Source organism: Trichogramma pretiosum, unplaced genomic scaffold (genome assembly GCF_000599845.2).
Source record: "Trichogramma pretiosum strain Unisexual culture from Peru unplaced genomic scaffold, Tpre_2.0 scaffold40, whole genome shotgun sequence".
In the NCBI taxonomy this organism is placed as follows: domain Eukaryota; kingdom Metazoa; phylum Arthropoda; class Insecta; order Hymenoptera; family Trichogrammatidae; genus Trichogramma; species Trichogramma pretiosum.
In genome coordinates this window covers 877,781-895,094 of record NW_019641657.1, presented here as the reverse complement: position 1 = coordinate 895,094, position 17,314 = coordinate 877,781, and the positions used below count along the sequence as shown (strand labels likewise).

The window sequence follows — 17,314 nt, the reverse complement described above, 5'->3', positions numbered from 1 at the left end:
GCGACAATTTTTTGAAAGCCGTATACGCGTTTTATATGCTAATCTTTTCTCGCGCGGCATATGTTACGAGATCTCTCGAGTATTATAATAATCTCGTACGGCATTTCTAACAGGTGCGTGTCTTGGAGGATTATACCCGCCGATTTATCTATTTACAAACCGTTTGGTATACACTTTTGACTTTACGTATGTAGTTTTACGAGCAAATGCAACAAGTTGAAATTCAAAAAAACGAAAACAATAAACATTGTCAACGTATCGATTACGGAGTACCGGAGTATCGTTTACCCAGTTTTTCAACGCCAAAAATAACATATATTATGCGCCTCGAGTGATCGTATCGCAACAACAACGTCGCCTTTGACGAAGATAAAGGGTTGCCCGACGATCGAGCGCGCGTTCAACTCTCGCGACAGTTGGAGCTTTTTTACTACACGTACACAACGTTACAACATATATGGAATGGATATAGGCGTACGCGCGCGTGTGTGTGTGTGTGTGTACACGGTTCGTTCAACGTCTTCTGCGCTTCTGCACTGCCTAATACGATCAGTGCGCGGCGCGTTCGATGGGTCAAGTACAAACTTGACACGCTTGCACAATGTACTACAGGCGGATAAAACTTCGGGGGGATTTACCTAGAAAAAATAAAAGTCGAGAAAGTACAGTACAGTAGTACACACATGTGGACGCATCAGCTACCCCTGTATACACGATGATGATGATGATGATGATGATGGTAAACGAGCCCACCGCCGCTGCACTCGATCTCAAGGCCCGACAATTTCCGATATTCTCAATTCTGCACTCGTACAACAACTTCTAACGCAATTCGATAGTCGCTTCGGCTAACGCAAATTTGCTATTTACACATTTTGCGGATTTATTGTGTGTGCACAAAAGCTCGCGTTATGTGTGTCAAGGTCGACAAAGATGTATACACGTGAGAAAAGAAAAAAAAACCCCCGAACTCGTCGCGACGCCGTGTCTATATTACATCGTATGTACACATACACGTATACACCTGCAGCTGTGCGTGCACTCGAGCGAGCTTTGGATAAATACGATGTATATAGGTATAGCTGCCTGTGTAGGATAGGTGTGGGGGACCATAAAGCGTGAAATTTCGATCGATCGAATCGATTTCGAGTGGATGGCTGCTTCAAATTCTAATCATTATGCAAGCTCGCGATTGATCGTAAAATTACGAGTCGGCGCTGACTCATCGCACGTCCTAACACGTCGGCAAAACGATAAACGAAATACAGAAATGAAAAATCGAGGCTCCCCTATTAGGCGCTATGTTTACACTGCGAGAAGGTGTCAAGATAGACACACATATGTGCACTGTTTAAGAGTTATTATTTTTTTTTTTTTTTTTACGAGTTCGAGTTAGGCATCATGGACAGCTTATCGATAGTCTTTATTCAAGTTTATTGCGCGCGCGCGCCTGTTATCGGTTAATCTTTTAACAATTATTTCGGGCAAATTATCATCGGCGCGTATCATTGAAATATTATCGAATTTTCCCTCTGCTATTATCACTAATTGTAACAATGATTTACTAATTTCTAGTGCATATCAATTATAGCTGTTATCAACTTTCGAGCGTCCGTTGAAATCTTGCACTATTGATTCGTTTGGTGAATGACAGCGAGATAATCAACAGTCAACAAATTATATGATTGTCTAAAATTTACTAATGCTTTGAAAATATTTCGTAACAATTTGTTTGTTAGTTTAGAAAAAGAGAAAACATTTACAGTGTCTAAAAACTTTCACAAAGTATTTTATAAAATTTTGTATACCAAATAAATGATGAAAATTTTAAAACAAAAGTACATGCTTGAGTATGATAATTTTTTTTTTTTTTTAATATTTCAAATCGATTAAACTGATATATTAATTGATAAAAAAATATTAATAAACCTGTAAATAAAATATGTACGATTTACGTATATGATAACTAAATATAAATTCGATGTTACAGAAAAATACACAAAACGATAAAATTTTGACAAGCAATAAAATGAGTAGGATCATAATTTTATATATAATCTTATTTTAATAAATAGTAACTAAATAAAATTATTTGATTAAAAACAATCGTAAACTAGATGTAATAGCACTTTTTGAAAAAACATTATCGATAAAAAGTCTGTTGATTTATTTAATTAATAAATATTTTTTTCAACTGAAATAATTAGTACATATAATAATATATAAATTATAAAAAAAAACAAATCTTATAAATCAAGACATTTTCCTAATTTTGACAATTCATCATTATGTATACAGCACAGCATATATACTTTTTAAAAAATTTATTTTCTTTTAAATTGTTTTTAAATTGATTAGATTATTAAACAAATTTAAAATGTTCCCTTCAATAATTACGTTTATAAAACGCTCTTCAATGAAAGTCTTCGGAAAAATAATATTTTCATTTCAAAAATGTATTAACAATTAGTATTTATACTACACAGACAACTAAACAGCGTAGCATTATGGAATAGAACTTAACAAAGATTCATCATGGAGAAATACTCGTATTCAACAAATACTAAATAGTAATGTAACACTATAATATACACATTTTTCTTAAATCAGTTTAGTTGTCTTAAATAAATTATGTACGGTATATTAGTATAGTATTTCTTTAAAAATTTGTTTATTTTACAGAAAAAATATCTCAGTAATTATTATCGACCTTAAAGTTTTTCAAAACTTCAGGAATAATAAAACTGTAACAAAACATTAATTTCTGGTTTAAAGTGTTCATGTCAACATCTGTACTATCTCATTGTTGATTTCTGTCAAAAGCGAGTTATTATCACTTTTACCCTCAATTAGTAAAGTGTTTGTAGCAGGCTGAAATGTATTGTTAAAATTTATTAAAAAGATAAATTAAGCGTCCATTATAAACATTCTTTGCTTTAATGACCATAAATTTTATTTGTAGATACTTACGTTTCTTTTGATCAAAAGGCAGATGTGGTGACCCTTCAACGATTGTCCATAAACCGAAGCGGAATCTTGAATGTGCTCAACAAGGGTAAGATTGCAGGCGCTGCAAATTCGTTGAAGCGTATGCTCGAAATCTTTGCAAGCAGCAACTTCACTTCTTGACTTGTGAACAAGCTGACCACTAGTCAATAATTCTGTTAGAATTTCATTGTGTGAGATTCTACCAATTATAAAACTACTGCATGGCAAACGCAATGTAAAATCTAATTTTTCCTGAGTAGTTGAATTTTGATCTTGGACCATATATATAAGAGTACCACGAAGTTTTTGGGCAAAAGTCACATCGGTTACTAAAATAGCAACATGCGCTTCATTACAGCCTGATGGCGGCAGTAAAAAGTTCATTTTAACACCATCTTCATCTTTTACCTACAATCGAAATGAAATATAAATTTAAAGAATGCAATAATGAATTCATGTTTTAATAAAATTTTTACCCTTCGTTCCATTTGTAAAGTTGTTGAATCCAAAACGTTGAAGACTAGTTCTTTAATTAAATTATTTGTTCTATTTATAAAAGAAATTAGTAGTATGATTTTATTTGTATCTTGATCCAAGTGTTTAATTTCATAAAACATTTTTATAGTCTTATTATGAGCCAACTCTTTTTGGGTAGTTGGCGACCCATTAGAGTTGCGAGTCTCTATAGAAAAGTCTAAATCTCTACTTGGCAAAACTTCTTTCGACGGCGTCGATATTCCGGCAGTTTCTTCATAGTCTTGATTGTCTAAGGTTTTTTTGATTTTACTTTTTTTTGTTTTTTTCTTTAATTTTTCATCGTTAATTTTATCTCCTTTAGTTTTGCTACTTTTTTCTTTTTTACTCTTTAATTTTTTATTATCAGATGGGTTTTCATCTTTAATTACAACGGTTTCCGTCTCATCTTCTATTTTCAAATCACTCACGTTTAATAAATCTACATTTTGATTATTTTTCTTTTCAGTTCTTTTTTTGCTTTCTTTCGAATTTTCTTTGGGAGATTTTTTCTTGTCTTTTTTTCGATTCTAATAAAAAAAATAATGATATAATTATTAAAGAGCCAATTTAAAAGTCATTTAAATTTTTTAATTACCTTTTCCGTTTTTTTCTTAAGCTCTGGTATGGTTGGAACTTCAGGTGACCGATATTCGGGAACAGGCAGACGTTCATCGTCGCGTAGTGGAACATCGAGGTCAATGTTGAGAGCTCGATGTGGATCATTTACATCTTTAGTTTCGTCTTCGTCAGATTCACTCAAAGCAGCACCAGGTGGAAGTTCTCCAACTCCTGTATTGACAACTTGGACGGGATAAGCGCTCTCATCTTCAGAGCTACTCGATTTTTTACCTAAATATTAAAAAAGCAATTAAATTATCAGTTTCGATGAAATTTTGAATTTATATTTAAAATTTTCTTACTTTTTTTAGATTTCTTCTTTTTATTCTTTTTTCGCAGTTTCCGTTCACTCATATTGTAAAACTTATCAGATATTTTTAGAGAAATTGGAATATCCAATTCAGTGATTGGAATATTTTCATAATCCTCGACGTTATTTCCATCATCGTTGTATTTGATTTTATTTTGTGATGAAGCTGAGTTTTTCAGATAATGAGGATTATTTTGCTGTTCTATTTTTCTTGCTTCTCTCATTTTTTCTAATTCTTCCATTGTAGGTTCGTACGACGGACGTTTACTGTGATTATTCTCGTTTACTTTATCCGATTTAACAAAAATATCATTCATATCAACATCTTCTGAATCTGAACTTTCAGATGGAGGATCGTTAATCCATGAATCTAGATCTAAGTCCTCAGGAATTGGCACCTGTAAAGGAAAATTCAAATTTTGAATTATTTTAATTTCGCTTGTATAGAAAAATCAAGCTAGTAGATACTAACTTTTCTTTGTGCTTTTGGAGCAACTGGATTCAATTCACCATCAAATGCTTGATAAACTTCTTTTATTAAGCTGGGAGTTTCTATAAGACAATCTAATAAAGCTACGGCAGAGCTTGCTCTTTCTTGGACTTCTAAATCACTACTACTTACGAACGTAATTAATTTTTCTTTAAAATCGGTAATCTGAAAAACCAAATGTAAACGAATAAAATCATTTATTAGTTATCTTTAACATGCGTCGTAATAAATTACCTCGCTAATCATGAACTCGTCGTCATTTTCATTTTTGTTCAGGATTGCTATTATTAATTTCAAAATATTATGAACATAAACTGATTGTATGTGACCAGGTAAATTCGATACTTGTGGTCGCAGCATAGACTGCAACGTTGCTGTTGGATCATCTAACTCACTGAAATAATAAATTTTATCAATTGTTAAAATTCTAAGTAATTCTAGCTATTGAAATATAAATAATATTTACCTGGAGAATTCTCCACAAATCCACGCAGCTGCGTAAAGAACTTCTGACATCGAAGCTCTCGGTTGGCCTGATAAAAGACACGCATTTTCGAGCAATAATGAACACTGTTGAACCGCATACTTTCGAATGGCTCGAACTCGAATAGTTACATCAAGCAGTTGGGTAGCTATAAGTTGACCGTGTTTTGTACCCTCCATTTGCGTCAATTCGACCAAAACTGATATGTACCTTTATAAATAAATTTATAATTAATTGTTTAATTCAATACTCTATTGCATTCGAAATATTTGATTCTCACCATTCAAAGTAAGTAATAAACTGATAATTATTTTGTGAACATATTTGAATTATTTTTGACAATAATTCATCACGGTACATAGTACCTTCAGCTTTATCCATATGCATCATTAATTTTTTTACAATTTCCATCAAATTTTTCTTAGAAACCATTCCATACAATAGATCTAAAGCTCTTAATCTAATACTTTCATCTTTGTCATCTAAACATTGCATAATTAGATCTTTATGTGCCTGCACACTTTTAGGATGAGTTTTTAGGATCTTTGACATTGCCAGTAATCCCAAATACTTCAGGTTTTGATCTGAGTCTTCTATAAGTATTCTTAATTTTTGTACACACAACTGAATAGAATCAGAATGATTGGGCATTCCAGATGAAATAGATATCAGTACAGCAATAACAGTATTAATACATTCATACAAAAGAGACATTGCAGATGTGCTAAAATAAGAGAAGATAAAATTAAAGGTTTGAAAAATTGAATATTACTTTTTACTGATTCAAACTATACATAGTTTTAGCACTTTAAATAGTTTAATAATAAAGTAATCCATATTTATGTATAAATTATCTGTAGCTAGAATCTTTTTTTACTAATCACTAACATTTAAAATATTTTAAAATACTATGTATGAATTTTCAGTAAATGTACTAAACTATTAAGAAAATACCTGTGTATTAAATTTGTTAGCGGTTCTATCAATTTTTTGCCAAGCCTAGGTTCTAGTGGTGTCAATGCGCCAAACTGTAAATGTAAAAATGATCTCAAGAAACTAGCAAAATAAAATAAAATGATGAAGAAACTGAACTTGCATTATGAGTAAATAAATAGCGTTTACTATCAAAAAGCTTTTGCTTTATAGCAGAATATGTATAAACATTTGAATCATAGCCTACTAATTTAAAAAAAAATTAATCATTTAACGCAATAACCTCGATATCAGGTCAATTAAAGGTTGAGTCAATCTGCGTCCCATTTTTGGTTCAATCAGTGTTATTGTTGCAAACTAAGCACGCAAAAAGAGAATAATTCATTCAGCTTAAGTTTTGATTTTATTTTTGTTATGATAAAGGAGGATAAATTTTATCATTATAAACTTTTTAATAATTTCAATTTTGTCGAGTATAAACTATTTTCCAAATTCAAGACAAGAAAATACTCACCAATTTGATTATTTTTATAAGCATCCAATTATTTGTAGATGTAGTCATTAATTTGAAAAACACTGGCGCCAAGCTTAAATAATTTTTTGGATTCTTTCTTGCTAATTCACAAACTACGTTCACTGCAGCTGATTGTACTCCACTATCAGGATCTTCTAATTTTTCTTTAAGTCTTGGAAATGCAGGCCTTAGAGCTTCTGGGAACCGAAGGAACACTTTATACATCATTAAAACAGCCTTTTTTCTCAAGTAAGGCTTTGTGGAAGTTAATAGAGTCATAATGTCATTCACTAAATCTCTGGCCAAGTCTTGATTAACAAAACAAGCTAAACCACTTAACGCTAAACCAGCATCATACTGATTAGAACTATTCAAATCTTTACGAATCATATTTGTAGTCAACATTAAAAGCTGAAATAAAATTGTCATTCAATTCATTGATTCAAACTTGTTGAATAAATAAATACAAGATATCAAACCTCTGATTCCATGTGAAAACTTTGACTGGCAGCCAAATATCCAATTCTTTTATAAGTGAATTTGGAAGAAGACATTACTTCTATAATATTGAATCCAGCCCAACTTATGTCATATCCAAGCATTTGCAACTGAAAACAAATAATTTAATAAAATTTAATTTATGTTCTACAAATTAATGAGAAAAATGAATGGTGCATACTTACATATGTTAGCTTGGCTACTGCATTGGCTTTGACTGCAATGTTGTCTTGCCTTAATTCTTGTTTTATTTCTTCCATACATTGTGTTATGTATTTTGCCTAAAAAATAAAATGAAAGTCTCAATGAAATCAATGTTTTGAAATTAAGCTGTAAATTTTTTTTATAAAAAAAATAAATCAAAACATAAATACAAATAAAACTTTATATACAACAAGTAAAATCAAATTGAACTAAATTCACGATTCAATAAAATTCGGTCAAATAGACACTAGCTATTCTCAAAAATGAAACAGTCAAAAATTGTTCACCCTTCGCAGGAAAGCTCATCGATTCATAGTGAATTTGAAGAAAATCGAGCGCAAAATCTGTTATCATTTCGTACGAGAAAGGCTTTTAACCTCGCGAGTTAGATAGCACCTTGTACAACGCGAGTATCGCGTACACAGACAGCACAAGCCACTTGTGCGTTGCGTGCAAAAATTCGTGTCGATTTTTTTTTCTTTTACCTCGTTCTCCTTGTTGTTCCTGATGCCCCGAACGAGATCCGTGAGATTTTTGTCGAACATCCGCTCGAAATTGCCTTTGACTTTGCGTAGAGCCATGATTATTTATTATTATACGATCGGGGTGGGCCCGCGCGCGATACGACGAGCAGCCGCCGGATCACAGAGTCGTAAAACTTTTGACAGTAGAAATCTGCACTTCTGTAGGTATAGGCTGCAGCACCACACGATCCGAAGATCCCCGCACACGCACCGAACGAAGTGTATACCACCGAGCCTCTTTGATACAGACGTCAGCTAATTAGATTGCCATCGTTGTCTATCGGTCTGTGCAGAAGCAGCAGCAGCATACATACACCAACTCTGCACGTTACATACCAGACTACTCTCTGCTATATACTTATATATGTTTCGCACTACATAACATATCACACACTCGAGAGACTCTCGAGGCAGTGCTGGCCTGTATATCTATATGTTTCGTTGCCGCATATATACACAACAAACCTTTATAGGTGCTGCAAGTGCATCGCCTTCGACTTTTACCTGCCTATTGTAGAAATCCCGATACGCGATATCGAAGGAGCGTATAATAAAAATTGCTCGCGAATATTTTTCTAATAGAGCTTTGATATAAATCAGCTAAACACATATGCATGCAGCACGAGCAAGTCTGTTCGCCTTTCTCTTATACCGAGTTATGTGAATTTTTTTTTTTTTTTTTTTTAACTGAAATGTCACGCACGCATATCTCCGCCGCTATGCATTGTATACGCATTAATTAAATATAAAAATCATATAGCGATTATGTAAACGCGCTTTTAGCCTATGACTCAATTGAATATCAATAATAATGTTCGAACTTAGATTAGGTAATTTAATTTGTAAATACTTGCAATACCGTGACATCATTGCGGGCGACGATGATTAAAATAAATAGGCACGTTTACTCGCGTGCAAATAGTTTATTTTCGTTAATTATCTCATTATGTGCACGGGCACCTATATATACGCGCGTCACGAACGAGAGGACGCAAGAAGAAATTTTTAATGTATATATTATTAATCGGTCGTGAGTGAGCAATGTTGATGTAGATTTATTTGATAAATACTCATTAAAAACTATTAGATAACATGAGAAAAAGTTTGAAATTTATTCTTATCAAAACTGTTAGAGTAATTAAACATTTTCAAGATATCCTTTTTCTAATGAATTTCGATCTGCTATTTTGGAGCAAGCGTGGATCATTTAAAAAATGATTCCAGAGCTGCTTCGAAAATTCCAAATTTTAATCGCAAGTCTGCATTTTTCGAACGGTCTTTGAGAACGGACAAAATTATTCGCCGGATCGGTAAAATTTGCCATTGTAAAATCTCAATAAAATGCACGACGCATATTTCTTCGACCGCGAGCGCTGCAGAAATACCGTCGAGACGCGATCGTTTTCGTGAGAAAAAGAAATAAAAAGGAGTTTATACTTGGGAGTCGCGCGGGGGATCAGCGACGGTCACTCGTTGCGATCTTTCGCTATGTGTCCTAAACATATATGGTGAATTTGCGGTGAGTTTAACCGCATCGCGGGGCCCGGCTCGGCTGACAGTCGCAAAACCTTATAACGAGCGAGCCTCGTGAAACAAATGAATCTATGTGTTGTAGGGATGTACTATATAGAAAATACTTGCGGGCAACGCGAGGACACGTTGATATTACGCACTGCAGAGAAAGAGAGATAGAGAGAGAGAGTAGAGAAAATCTCCCACCACGCGAATTTTATCCGCGCAAACAACCACGCCACATCGGCGGCGGCAACGGCGACGACGACGCATGACGCGACGCTCGTTATAATGAGCAATTCCATGCCAGTAGGTGAGTATACTATAAGCCCAGCTTTATATAGCACCACGCCGCCGTCGTCGTCGAGCGTAGCGTTGTAGCAGTGATACGCACACGCAAAACTATAAAGTAAACGGCCGCAACCGCCCGACGTGTTAGAGAGAAAAGAGAGTGAGTGAGACAAGAAAAAAAGTAGTACGTTTGTTGCATTTTTTATACTAATCAAAAAAAGAAACAAAAAATACGTCGCAAGCATCAGAATGAAGCAAAGCGTGCTGTTAACGTGTGCGTGAAAACGTGTGTTGCTGTGAGCGGTACATATGCACCGATATATATAGAATATCTCAACAGACTCTCTGGTGTATATAATAGGTGCGTGCAAAAGACCGTTATATGCCGATGCGTTGCCGCCGCCGCTGCTGCTGCTGCTGCCGGTACCGCGCGTAATACGTGTTATATTATATATGTATATATCACCATCGTACAACCGACTCTCTCTACTTTCTGCCTGCCCCCTCGCCAGTTGCCCGCAGGGAGCTTATCTGGGAAAATATGTTCGCATCGTTACTTTGAATGAAAATCAGTAGTTTCTGCCACGATCGCGTGTACCTATACAAGTATCTCGGAGCTGTTGCGGAAAGGTCAGTCGTACGTTAATACGAGCTATCGTACTCGGTGCAATAACTGCAAAAAAAATAGTGCGTCCTCGTTAACCTTACGGGGCGCGAGAGAGAGAGAGAGAGAGAGCGCGCGCGCGCGCTATATTTACGGAGCCCCGCGACTCCGCGGCAACAGACTTTCGGAGTCGTCGTTGTGTAGTGTCGGGCGCCGGTCTGACACCGGCCCTCTCTCGATAATAGGTATTATCATTATTATGCTGCTCCGACTTGACGCGCTGGTTCGCCCTCTGCTTTTTAAGGATGAAGCGTAAATAATTTTTATTCGTGCTTTAGCTTTCACTCGAATCGCGAGCGCTTTTTCGATCAACTCGTGTGTTCCAAGATCGGGTCAGTTTTCACGCGACAACGGTGGGGACACGTTTACCTCGTCGCTTTCGGCAGTTTTCTCTCACGCTTATACACGCACCTCTGTGGTCATATTACGCACAGAGGGTCGCTCGCGCGTTCATTTATTTCGCGCGCGTACGATACAAGTATCGTCTCTCCCGTCTCTGTGTACACATAGCGCGTAAGTATACCAACTATAATGCACACGGTGCATCTCTATTTTCGATTCGAGAGAAAACGCCTCCGGTGTCCTTGAGAAAAGAAATACGGCGTCATCGTGCGATCCAAGCCGCGAGTGCCTTTTTTTGCGTCAGCTCGAACCGTTTTTCTATACATTAGCCAAACTGTGTACACGATGGAAAAGAAAGAGAGTGCCTGTGTATATATAACGTGAGCAAGTCAGCAGCGAGCGAGCGCGCGCGAGAGAGACTTGTGTTTGTTTATTTACAGCCGCCCGGCGGCTACGATATACATACGCACACATACGCGCGAGTAGCTAACACGCATAGTTCGTATATCACTTTGGAGCATTTTTCGTTGTGTACTTGTGTCTGCATGTGCATGTGTGTGTGTGTGTTTTGCACCGCACCACGCATGCATCGTCGTCGACGTCGTCATAATCTTCGCGCACAAATCTTGTCTGGCGCGACATCGTGACCACAATAGCATCAGCGCCGGCTGCGCCAACCTATTAGACGCCTCGTAGCTGTACACACACATACGCAGTACGCACACATACACACATATGTCACATACGCATACATATATGTTATTGGGGTATATGAAACGAGACATGCACCTCAATTTGCCGATTTTCCAGCAGTCAGTGCATATTGGCCCGTTTTCGGCTCATTAGTACTCTTGTTATTTTGATCGCGCGTATCTCTTTCGATGCACCGGCTCTCCTCGCGGCGTCAACCTGCTGCGCGCGTTTAAATGTATGTGCGTGCAAAAACAAATTTTGTCTTCGACGAGTCAAGTCGAGAGTATTTTTTGCTTTGTAGGTTAACTCCGTATCGATGTGTTATTTTTCTTGATCTATTACAAATAACATTAAAAACCAAGAGTCTTGCATTTCTTTCATTGTGAAGTACTAATGAACGCTCTTATTTTTATGCAGGTGAATAACAGTTTATATTGGGAATAAAATATAAGGCCAGTGAGAAAAGAGACTGATAAAGTACTTGACTTGAGCTCTCAGCTCTGTACATTTGAAAGATTTAGTTAGAAGTATAGTTATATTTTAAAGATGTCTGCGGAAACGCTCAGTGATTCAGAGCTAAGAACAAAGCTTTTGGAGTATGGCTATCCTGTTGGACCTGTCACCTTAACCACTAGAAAAATTCTTATCAAAAAACTTAAGAATCTTATGGAAACTAAGGGTGGGTCAGGCTCAAGACACTCCATGGCTGCAAGGTAATATTTATTTTGTATGAATAATCAAGTTGATAAAAAATTATCCTCAGTGTGTAATTTCCTTACTGTTTTGTTTTGCAGATTCAGCAGTGATGATACAGATGATGATTCTTCAGCTGCTGCTAAAAAAAAGAAAAAAGCCCCTCTAAATAACCGTAGACAAACTTTGGCAAATCCCATGCCACCACCAGTTTCAACTGTACCTATCGCAGCACCTAGTGTGACTAAAAGTCCATCCAAAAAAAGATTGACAAGGAACCTACCTGTTGCTGATCCTCCAGTAACTGATGAATTACCAGCAATACCGAGTATAAACTTTAGAAATTCACCTACAATTGCCAAGCCAGAAAGATCAAATGCTACAAAGAATAATAGATCATCAAAAGAAAAAGATGATTTGGAAACTGGCTCAGATTCAGATGCTGTTGAGGAAATTCCTAAAAAGGCTCCTGTAAGTAGTAAAATAAATACTGCAACACCCAAGGGACAAAATGACCGCACTACTGGGTTAACAGCAGCTGATGTTAATTCTCCAAAGCCTTTTGATGCTAACTGGAGAAGACATCTTAGAGAAAATGAAGAATCTAGTTTACGCGCCACTTTAGCAGCAAAAAATGAAAAATATGGAGTTCATTTACCAAAATCAAATCTACCTTCAAGCAGCTCAAATACAAACATAAAAGATATCAGAATAAAACATCTACCAAGTAATTTGAAACCGGACGATATTCTTAATAATTATGAAACACCATATTTATCTGAATTCACTCGGAGACTAAGTGTTCAAGCATCCTTGAACTCCCCCACTCTGTCTAAGGGATCATTGAAAGGTTCATAAAATATTTATTTTGCGGAAAAAATAGGGCATGAATAACGTTTTTTTTTTCATTTCATAGCATCAAAATATCGTTATTCAACTTATGGAGTAACAAATGAAGAAACAGAATCAGACTCTAATGGGCACTTCCGTCACTCTACAAGACCTATATTACCAGTTTCCAGGTAAATCATTCTTGCTACATAATTGATACAATTGTCATACATTTCATACTAAATAATGTCTTCTAATATTTTAAATTTTTAGTATGCCTTACGTTACATCATCTTTGGACAAGAGTAACAGAATAAGAACAGAACAAAACAAGTCCCAAACTGCAACAATAAAAGAAAACAAGAACTGGCCGTTAATTGGTGCTTTTCTCCTAGTATTCGTAGTATTGGGCATTTTATATTTTAGACTTGAAGAAAAAAGTGAATATCCTCTTTTACCCGCTGGTATGTTTTAATGTCTTTTGTGTTTATAAAATTTTTTATCATTCAGACAAATTATCATCGCTTGATACATATTATGGTTTTTATTATTATTAAGTAAAAAAAAATGTTACAAGAGTGTAAGCCAAAAAATCATTATACATTTAATTTATGGCACCAATCATGTAAACTCCAGCTTAATTTTACGGGCAATAGAAGATAATTCTAGATAAACTAGAATATATATCATTTTGAATATAAATTGATTTGAATCTTCTATGTCCTTTTTGTTTTTCAATAAATAATAAGTACTTGAAATATTTTTTTAAATTTTTTACATATCCTAGTCATAATCTTGTAACAATTTTTTTTCTTTTTTTTTCAAATCAGATCTTATCATTATTTGAATGACAGACTTTTTTCCGAAATTTCTATAAAAACCCGTAATTGAGATATTCTCATTTAACGTTCATGATAAAAATGATTTTTGAAAAAAATCATATCAAATCTTAAACTGACTCATAACAATTTTTCCAATTTTCATGGCATCTGTTTAGATAGTGACATACCAATTTGTTCTATGCTAAAAATTGCAAGTCCATATCCTGGCACAAATTGTGTTCCTGAAGATAGTGTTAAAGATACTTTGCAGCTTATAAAGAGGCTACATCCAATTTTAACAAAAAGAGCCATAGCTGCTGAATGTGAAGGTTCTAAAGAACCACCATTTATAAACTCACATGACATTGTTAAAATGTTCCTTTCTTCGGACATGGTTAGTTTTTAATACATTTCATAAACTAATATTTTAATATGAAAGTTTCTATTACATTTTAACATTAATTTTGAAAGCAGCAAGAAACCAAGCTCAAAGAGAACTCACATATGGCACATTTACTTATATTTAAAAATCCTAAGTGGGGTATATCTCTGGTAGATATTGAAGATGGAAATTTGTCTACGCAAATACTCGATGACATGGTAAATTTTCTAAATTTGCCATTTAAATATTCTTGATGCAAAAATTTGGATTTTAATCAATTCTTTTTTCTTTCAGGAAAAAGTGTTTGTAAGCCGATTAGACAAACGATTAGGATTAATGATTGCCGAACCTAATTTGCCTCTGCAATGTCTTGTTAGGAAACAAATTTTGACTGTAGTTTCTGCACTCCTGATTGCAGCTTTTGGTAAATTTATTACTGAAGTTATTTTTGATTCCCTGTAGTTATCCCTATTGTAGAACCACAGTATGTATATATTAGTTCACTAACTCTTTTACTTTTTTTCACTTGACTCTGTTATAAATCCACTAACAGTTTTATAGTACTACTGAGAACCATTTCCCTAAAATAAAACATATACATAAATATTTTATTACTTTATTTACTTTAGAAACATAAATATATTGGCTAATTATAAATACAATTAATTTAAAATGATTACAAACATTTTTTCAAGTAAGTTAATCAAAAAATTAAAAATTTTTCAAATAATTGTATCTATAAAAATGTTCATTTGATGATGAATCACTTAGGAATTTGGAAAAAAAAAAAAAATACTTTTATGTTCTAGGTGCTCTTACTATTATTGGAAGTCTCAAGATGGTACGTGCTTATATAGATTACAAGAAAAACTCAGAACGAGCGGTTTTTTCAATAGTAGGTGATATAATAAGTATACTTGAATTGCACCATTCAACCTATGCTACAAGTAGTCCTGGAGGCACTCAAGAAAGCTATCTTGCCATTAATCATATAAGGGACAATATAATTCTTCCAAAAGACAGAAAAAAAATGGCAAAGCTTTGGGATAAAGCTGTTAAATTTTTAGACGAAAACGAATCACGGTAATGAATATTGCATCCTAATTTTAATTTAATAATATAATATCTACTAATTATAACTTGATAAATTCTCAAAAGAAGAATAATTTAAAACAAACTCAATAAACGTAATTTTGTTAACAGAATTCGAAGAGAAGTTCAATTAGTAGCGGGAGAAGAACTCCAAGTATGGCGATGGTTAGGCAACGGAACTACTCCACAATCTCCTGCTCCTGGATCCCCTAAAATGTCGAAAGTTTGGCAAGGCAGTGCTTTTGAAACAATGGATGGATCTGTGAATAGTCTAAATTGTTCACCAACTCCATGTCTTAAAATACGCAACATGTTTGATGCAGATGTGTAAGCTATTCAATTTTTATAAATTTAGTAAAGGTTCAGTCCTAATTTTGATCATGTTCAGATATTCAACCAATAATTGGTATTTATTAAAATTTGACCTAGTATAGGGCTTGACTAACTAAAACTTGGAACATATGAACATACATCGAAGAATTTCCTAATTAATCTGATTTTTTTATAGTGAATTTGAAGATGATTGGGAAGTCAAAGTTAAAGATGCCATATTAGAGAAATGCGGTGAAGGCGTGAAAATCTTACACATAAAAGTCGATCGTGGAAGCCGAGAAGGATGTGTGTACATGAAGTGTATGTCTCAAGAAGATGCTGGTAAAGCTTACAAAGCTGTCCACGGATGTTGGTTTGATGGTAACGATTAATTCTTTAAAATATCTATAAATAATTGTTTAAACTCGAAACTTATTGTTCATATATTTTTAGGTCATTTAGTTACTGTTAAATACTTGAGACTGGAACGTTACCACGAACGTTTTCCAGAATCAGTTAATTTCAAGTCTCCTCTCAAGCCAAGCAACAACAAGAGATTATCCTTACAAGCACATTACTTCACAGATTCATCGGAAGCTAACTAATTTAAAAGATAACAAAAAAAAAAAAAAATTTCTTTTCATTTCTTTAAAACTTTTGTTTCAAATTAAAAATTACGAAATGCTTTATGATTTGTCTAACTCCGTTAAGGTCCCTTTGTTTTTATGTATAAATGTAGCAACGTGAAGCAAAAATGGTAATGTTACTATGATTTTAAATAATCTCTTTTTGTATTCTTTTAACTATTAATAACTAAGTCTTGTTATATTTTGTACTGTCAATTAAAATTGTTCCACTGTGAAGCTTGTAAGTAACAAGTTTGTATTTATATTAGAATATGTCACTATTTTAAAACCTTGAAGTCTGGTTGACAACCTGCATCTACTAAATTTACGAAAGTTTATAGACATGACTCAATCATTATTTGATATTTATAAATTAGGTAAACAAAAGTGTAAAAATGTTATTATGGAATATTGTTTACGTTGTTAGTGATCACAAATTTTTTATAATCTTATAACAACAATAATTAGCTTTTTATAAAATTCGTTTGCTTCATCATTTATCTCTCTCCATTCACTTCAAGTTTGAATATTATTTTTATTATTATATTTGAGTTTTATTTATAATAATTTTTTTGAATATTTTTTCGTAATTTGAACTACTGCATATTCGCTTGAATTTTGTAAATTTGAATAAATTGAAAAAAGTTTTTTAGTGTAATTAACTATTTGATCGGCTTATAAAATCTGATACCTTGAATGTTAAAAATGAACCTGAACGAAGTTGAAATCTAGATTTACTTTAAAGTAAAATTTTATAAAAATTCCAATAAAAATAAATTGCAGTAGTATTTAATAATTTTCGGATCATTGAAACCGATCTCATAAATGATCGATATTTTTCTATTCTCATTATTTAGTAAGAAATGATAATTTATTCAAGAATTATTGGGTATCAATTTTTTTTCTTCAAATTAAAAGATCATTTATTCAAAGAATCAATTCATGACCATTGACAAAATTCCATTCTCCTACAAGA

At 33.9% G+C, this 17,314-nt stretch overlaps 2 protein-coding genes across 8 annotated transcripts; one reads left to right on the top strand and one right to left on the bottom strand.

Moving 5' to 3' along the window:
* Positions 1-2,191: 2,191 nt before the first annotated feature.
* Positions 2,192-8,672, bottom strand: LOC106656026 (AP-3 complex subunit delta-1). Its single transcript, XM_014376644.2, has 14 exons — positions 8,041-8,672; positions 7,537-7,632; positions 7,333-7,461; positions 6,854-7,264; positions 6,361-6,434; positions 5,687-6,130; positions 5,389-5,616; positions 5,157-5,316; positions 4,905-5,087; positions 4,425-4,830; positions 4,100-4,353; positions 3,465-4,031; positions 2,971-3,396; positions 2,192-2,871 (listed from the first exon to the last, which is right to left on the bottom strand). The coding sequence occupies exons 1-14, from the start codon at positions 8,134-8,136 to the stop codon at positions 2,779-2,781; spliced, it is 3,567 nt and encodes a 1,188-aa protein (XP_014232130.1). The 5' UTR covers positions 8,137-8,672; the 3' UTR covers positions 2,192-2,778.
* A 1,242-nt stretch (positions 8,673-9,914) lies between these two features.
* On the top strand, positions 9,915-16,583 carry LOC106656052. Of its 7 annotated transcripts, none has more exons than XM_023460168.1 (12): positions 9,915-10,042; positions 11,999-12,294; positions 12,376-13,124; positions 13,191-13,296; positions 13,379-13,569; positions 14,103-14,320; positions 14,398-14,526; positions 14,603-14,732; positions 15,118-15,391; positions 15,512-15,727; positions 15,909-16,093; positions 16,166-16,583. In XM_023460168.1, exons 2-12 carry the CDS (start codon positions 12,128-12,130, stop codon positions 16,315-16,317), a joined length of 2,517 nt encoding a protein of 838 aa, XP_023315936.1. In that variant the 5' UTR covers positions 9,915-10,042; positions 11,999-12,127; the 3' UTR covers positions 16,318-16,583. The 7 variants fall into 7 exon arrangements, with proteins under 7 accessions (XP_023315936.1, XP_023315933.1, XP_023315937.1 ...); XM_023460165.1 differs by having other exon boundaries at positions 9,915-10,066; XM_023460169.1 differs by lacking the exon at positions 9,915-10,042 and adding an exon at positions 10,102-10,243.
* The last annotated feature ends 731 nt before the right edge of the window (positions 16,584-17,314 follow it).